We start from the raw sequence: 6,963 nt of genomic DNA, 5'->3' as shown, positions 1-6,963 counted from the left end.
TACGCTTCTAGGCAGCTTAAGGTGCATGAGAAGAACTATCTGACTCATGACCTCGAGCTTGCAGCTGTAGTATTTGCCTTAAAGATTTGGAGACATTACTTGTATGGTGTTCATGTAGATGTGTTCACAGACCATAAGAGCCTTCAGTATGTATTCACCCAGAAAGAGTTAAATCTTTGCCAGCAAAGATGGCTTGAATTCCTTAAGGATTTCGATATGGCTGTGCTTTATCATCCTGGTAAGGCCAATGTAGTAGCTGATGCTCTTAGCAAACTATCTATGGGTAGTGTAGCGCATTTTGAGGAAGAAAGAAAAGAACTAGCAAAAGATGTTCACCGGCTTGCTCGCTTAGGAGTTTACCTTATGAGCATATCAGATGGTGGTGTAACATTTCAAAATAGGTCATAATCTGCATTGGTAGCGGAGGTAAGGAAAAACAAGACAGTGATCCTATATTGCTTCAACTGAAGGGTGCAGTTCATCAGTAGAAAGTTGAGGTTTTCTCCCAAGGGGGAGATGGTGTGCTTCACTATCAGGGTCGTTTATGTGTTCCTAAGGTGGGAGAGTTGAGACAGAAGATCCTTACAGAAACCCATAACTCCAGGTATTCTATACATCCAGGTGCCATTAAGATGTACTGTGATCTGCGGGAAGTTTTTTGGTTGAATGGCATGAAAAGGGATTTAGCAGATTTTGTGGCTAAGTGCCCTAATTGTCAGCAGGTGAAGGTAGAATATCAAAAACAAGGAGGTAGGACACAAAAGATTAACATTCCTACATGGAAATAGGAAGTGATAAACATGGACTTCATTACAGGTTTACCTCGTACCCACAGGCAACACAACTCCATTTGGGTGATAATAGACAGGGTTACTAAGTCCGCTCACTTTTTAGTTGTTAAGACTATAGATTCGACAGAGGACTAGGCCAAACTTTACATTAATGAGACAGTCAGGTTACATGGGGTTCCTTTGTCTATCATCTCCGATATAGGTCTTTAGTTTACTTCTCATTTCTGGAAGTCATTTCAGAAAGGTCTTGGTACTCAGTTTAATCTCAGCACAACATTTCATCTACACATGGATGGTCAGGCAGAGCATACCATTCAGACCTTAGAGGACATGTTCAGAGATTGCGTTATAAACTTCAACGGTAGTTGGGATGATCACCTCCTCTTATAGAGTTCACCTACAATAATAACTATCATTCCAGCATTCATATGGCCCCTTATGAGGCACTATATGGGTGTAGATATAGATCTCCAGTTGGTTGGTTTGAAGTAGGTGAAGCAGCCTTGATAGGACCAAATTTGGTGAATGATGCAATGGAAAAAGTTCAGCTCATCAGAGATAGACTTAAGACAGCACAGAGTCGTCAGAAGTCATATGCAGATGTAAGGAGAAGGCACTTGGAGTTCCAAATTGATGATTGGGTTTTCCTGAAAATGTCACCTATGAAGGGGGTGATGAGATTTGGCAAGAAAGGGAAGCTCAGTCCTAGATATGTAGGCCCTTACAGGATTTTGAACCGAGTTGGTAAATTGTCTTATGAGTTAGAGTTGCCAGCAGAATTAGCAGCGGTGCATCATGTATTTCACATTTCGTTGTTGAAGAAGTGTGTGGGTGATCCAGCATCTATAGTACCATTGGAAAGTGTTGTTGTAAATGATAGTCTCACTTATGAGGATGTGCCAGTTGAGATTCTTAATCGTCAAGTTCGAAGGTTGAGAAACAAAGAGGTCACTTCAGTTAAGGTTTTGTGGAGGAGTCAGTCCATAGAGGGAGCTACTTGGGAAGCAGAAGCAGCCACGAAGGCCAAGTATCCTCATCTCTTTACTTCCGATTCTATTCCAGCTTGAGGTAATAGTTCCTCCCCAGTCTTTCAGTTACTCATGCATGAAATCAGTCTTAGTATCTTGTTCCTTCAGTTATATTTGCATTTTCAGCATATTTTCATGTTCTTGGAACTTAGTTCAATTAGATTTCAGTTTCCAAAACTTAGTGGTAGGGTTCACAGCTCTTTCCCTCCATATTCAGCTTGTTTAGTCTTCATTCGAGGACGAATATTCCCAAGGGGGAGATAATGTAACACCCCATATTCTAAAGAGACCTGAAATGTAGAATTCCAAAAGTTCCAGGTGCCACCAATGGACCATAGGTTGACCTATGGACTGTAGGTGGTGTCCGTGGATCGTCACCTGCAGCGCCCTCCCAGAACCCAGAAAAAAAATTGGCCAAGTCTGGACCTACGCCAGGACCTATGGACCGTAGGTGGGACCACGGTCTGTGGTCCAGGCCATGGTTGAGAACCCCACAATCCATCTCTCTAAAGCCAAATGATGCCCTACTAGGACGGACCTCCGGTTAGTCCACGGTCCGTCAGTCAGGGGCCGTCGGTGGCTTTGTCAGATTTTAAGTCAGGATTATTTTGGTCTTTTACGTATGTGTTGGACACCTAAACTATGGCGTTTAACCCCTAAACTATGTCATTTTCGTTAGTTTTAGCCTACTAACTAAATTAGACCTTACCCAAGTCAACTTATTCTCCAAAATTCATCCAAGTTGAACGAGAAAAGGGAGAGAGAGTTGACCAACCTTCTCCAAGAACCCAACAAAGTTTCCTCCAGTTCTATTTCCAGCCCCAAAATCATAAGATTTCTCTGTGAAAGTCATCACCAGGTATGTGGGATTTCACTAGTGGGTTACTTTTACCCAATAGGTCCTTGAAATTAAGTCAGATTCTTGATTTTCTATATCATGTTTAAACTTAGGGTTTCTTGAACTTTAGAAAAGTGTTGTGATTCAGTTATTACACTAATCTAAATCGTATTATCATGTTTTTGAGGAATCGTTTCTTAGCTTCTTGTATAAACTCAGAACCCTAGTTGTGTAGATTCGTTAGTTCATGCATTACACTTGCTAGGTCAATTTATTCAGATATACATACCTCAGCTAAGAATGTTTCCTTATCAATATATAAATGTTGCATTTTCAGTTAGCATGTCAGTATTTTTAGCTATTCAGTATTACATAATTCAATCATAAGGTGTTACTTACATAATTAGTTGGGAGTAGGCTTAATACCGAGTGGACAAGGGTCAGTCATGCTCCTAGTCCTAGAACTACGTGCCCCCGTAGGATAAGTCCCCTCTATGGGAAACAAATTTAGTGATCACGCCAGTCATGCCTTTATACCCCTGGCAAGGTATATTGGGTCCTCTCGATGGGGCGATACATCGGACTCCACGGATAGCTCTCGTGGTTTTATTTCGGTTAACAGTAGCTCCCAAAGTCATATTCTAGTGCTTTAACCAGGTTATCAGTTATAGTTCAGTATTCAGTCTCAGCATGTCATGTACTTGGTCAATGCATTGCATTAAGTTCATTTCAGTAAATTTCAGTATTTACATCATGTTCAGATTATGTCATTGCTCTTATTGCTTTGTTCAGTTATGTATACATTGTTCAGTTTTATCCTATCATGCATGCTCAGTACCTTTCAAGTATTGACGCATAGCTTGCGCTACATCTTCTCGTGATGTAGGTTCAGGTCCTCAACATTCAGAACACGCATAGATCGGTTCTGGATTTGCAGTTCAGCAGTATCAGTGGTGAGTCTTCATTCTTCGAGGATGATTGACATGTTTTCTATTCCGTCATTCTTTCTTTTTAGTTTAAGTTTTGCTAGAGTTAGTTGGGGAAATTTCCCAGCATCTCTAGTTAGTTAGAGGCTTTATTTCAGACATAGTTAGATTCAGTTTGAGTTTGAGTTTGATCTTTCAGTTGTTATATATTCAGACTTAGAATGAGTATTCCCCATCATTTCACTTTATGTCATGTTTAAGCTTCCACACAATATTTCTACTTTAAGTTTATCTTAGTATGCTTATGATATGCCAGCAGGGTTAGCTTGGGGTCACTCGTGATCCTAAGTCCCGTGTTACGTCAAGGGGGTAGCCTCAGGGAGTGACAAGAATAGTGGTGATTTTTAGTTATTCTATAATGGAAAAACTAACAATAGTTTAATATGGAGGTGGCAATGAAGAAACATGATGAAGCATATAAATTTAATCAAAATAGAATGAGAATAATATTGAAGAGTAAAAATGAAATTAATGTTGGTCGTGATAATTTGTTGATGAAAAAAATGAGTTGTGTGTATGGTTTGTGAAATTAAAAATGATTATGCATTTTAGTTTACTTATCCCACCAAAACTTTCCTTTCTTTGTGGCAACTGGTTTGTCGTCTGTTTTGTTTTTCTGAGCATCAGAATTTAGATTCTCCGCAACTGCTGGCTTCTCGTATTTTTTATTTTTCTGAGCATCAGAATTAAGATCCTCCGCAACATCTAGCTTGTCTTCAATTTTGTTATCCTCAAATGCAAGTTTTACTTCTTCTATAGTGTTGTTTACAAGAGCTTCTTCTAGTAATTTCTCTTGATCATCCTTTTTATTTTCACTCTCCATAGATGGTTTTACGACTTCCTCCTCAGGAGTTTGTGATTTCACATGTTCTATTTTCTTGTCATCATCAATAGCATCAATTTTTGGACCATCATCAACAACCTTCTGAACCTCTGAATATTTATCTTCCTCACCGCATGCTACTTCATTAGCTTTTACTAATGTCTCCTCTTTCTCTTCTATTGAGCCCTTTCCTTCTTCATTCTGTCACATAAATGTTGAACTAATTAAAATTCTACTATCTCCTTTATATATATATATATATATATATATATATAAACATAATTATTATTTATGTTATAGCCTTTTCACTTTTCGCATTTAACATTTCACATTTATACGTTTTGTTCGTTGAAAACTTCTACATGGTAACAACACTATTTGTAGCTTTTGACATCTTCATTTTGACTTATACTTACTAAAATAAAAAGTGCAAAATGAAATTGTTAAATTGTTTTTCTATTTTTTCCATAAGAAATTCTATTTTTCTATAAAAAAATAATTATTGCAGTTAATTTTGCTCAACGTCACTTAAAAAGGTAAGCAAGTTTCCTTTTTATTTTTATGGTGTGCCTCTAGTATTACTTCTTTTTTAATGTTCAAGATTTTATTTATTTTTATTTGAATTTTAATGTTACAAATCAAACAATTGTAATTATTTATTACCATATTTTTGTTTGTAAAGGTTTGTTTAAAACATGTTTATGATACAATTCAACAAATATTTTTCTGTCAAAATGACATATGAGTCTTATAATCTTGAGTTAAATAAGGGGTACCTATACATACATCTATGATTGATACCTATTTGTAAAAAAAATTTATGTCAGTAATTATAAAGTATATTGATGTCACAAATAATTAATTTTTCTGGGATACACCATAAAATTGACAATGATCTACTAGACAAATTAAGAAACACATATGTTAATCAAAATTGTGTAATGCTTCTACAAAATACTAGTTTCATGTGATAATATTATCTTGATATGTATGCAAATGTAAAAAGAAGGAAGCTAACCGAAAGTTACGTTCAAACCTTAAGATGTGAAACATTTTTCACTATAAATTCATTACTCATATTAATATCTAAACTATTTATAATTGAGTTGATAGATTTGCAGGAAAAAAGATCTCCAAATTCAATTGATTGTGTACAATTAGAAACGACAATGGTACAGACAATTAAATTATTCAAATAAGCTTATTATTGAACAATTTCAACTTTTAGGTTCCCCTTCAAATATTCAATTGCCCTTTACTTATATCTTATAACGATATTTATATTACTTTAAAGAAGTTCAACTCATTGATATGGACATACATGCCTAAAGATTATATATATGTGTGCGCACGCGCGCACATATGTTTATCTTATTTGCCAATTTTTAGTTCTTTTTTAAACTTGTGTAAAGTAAAAAAATATTGACCTAAAATTAATAGAGTGAAAGAAACATAAGAAAATAGGCATAAAATTAGGGGGGAAAGGTAAATAGAGAATAATATCTATAGATTGTGTTTTGAAATATGAATACATACATTGAGTAGGTTATCGACAGATGAGGTATGGTCGACATCATCATCATCGACAATGACAATATCTTCCTTGTTCACCAATTCTTCCTTGGCCACAACCTCCACATTTTTAGCAACTATATTGTCTAGTGCGTCTTCAGGAGCATCACCATTTAACACATTAGGCTTGCTTGCGCATGCTCCCATGCTTTCTCTCTCTCTCTCTCTCTCTTTCTCTCAAGTTGTTTTGTTTTTTTCTTTTTTCCGGGAGAGAAAAGAGGAGAGAGAGGAAATAATGGTAAAAAAAAATACTGAGAGGAAAGGCTGAAACAAAATGTTTAGGATTATAAGGCTTATATAGAAAAATGGTATCACATGTGTTCAAATATTCTACGACCAAGAGAAAATTTCTCTCAACCTTCATTCTTTTGTTTGGGCTAGTTTTATGTTTTAATATTAAATTATATTAAAAATTATAATATCATGTCATAAAAAGATATTCAGGATCAAGAGGGCTAGTGATGATCTCGATGATGACTATTACTTCGTCCGTCCCATTTTATGTGGCATTTTTCGGATTTCGAGATTCAAACAAGTCTAACTTTAACCGTAAATTTTTCATAGATCTTTTAACATTTTGAATTATCAATTGTTGTGACTTATAGTACTTTTTACTTAGTTTACAAATATATAAATTTCATTTCAAAAAAATTGAAGATTTCATGCGCAAATTCCCAGTCAAACTTAAACCGTTTGACTCTCAAAAAATGAAAAGTTCCACATAAATTGAGACAGAGGGAGTAATATTTAATAAAAAACTAATAAAGTAATATTGAGAAAATGAGGTCCACTATTGTGTCATGTCATTACCAAGGAAGTAGCATTAAATTAATGACAAAGATAAAAAAATATTCTTTGATAGATTCAATTAGATTGCATTATTTGATTTTTCTGGCACCTCATAAGATCCTTGAAACATATTTAG

At 35.5% G+C, this 6,963-nt stretch overlaps 1 protein-coding gene across 1 annotated transcript; it reads right to left on the bottom strand.

The window, feature by feature from the left end:
* Positions 1-4,196: 4,196 nt before the first annotated feature.
* Positions 4,197-6,194, bottom strand: LOC125812752 (uncharacterized). The gene is made up of 2 exons (XM_049492228.1): positions 6,021-6,194; positions 4,197-4,667 (listed from the first exon to the last, which is right to left on the bottom strand). Exons 1-2 carry the CDS (start codon positions 6,183-6,185, stop codon positions 4,197-4,199), a joined length of 636 nt encoding a protein of 211 aa, XP_049348185.1. The 5' UTR covers positions 6,186-6,194.
* Between the last annotated feature and the right edge of the window lie 769 nt (positions 6,195-6,963).

Source organism: Solanum verrucosum, unplaced genomic scaffold, assembly GCF_900185275.1.
Source record: "Solanum verrucosum unplaced genomic scaffold, falcon-dt-bn FXZP01000033.1, whole genome shotgun sequence".
Lineage (NCBI taxonomy): Eukaryota > Viridiplantae > Streptophyta > Magnoliopsida > Solanales > Solanaceae > Solanum > Solanum verrucosum.
This window is presented reverse-complemented; position numbering and strand designations above follow the sequence as displayed.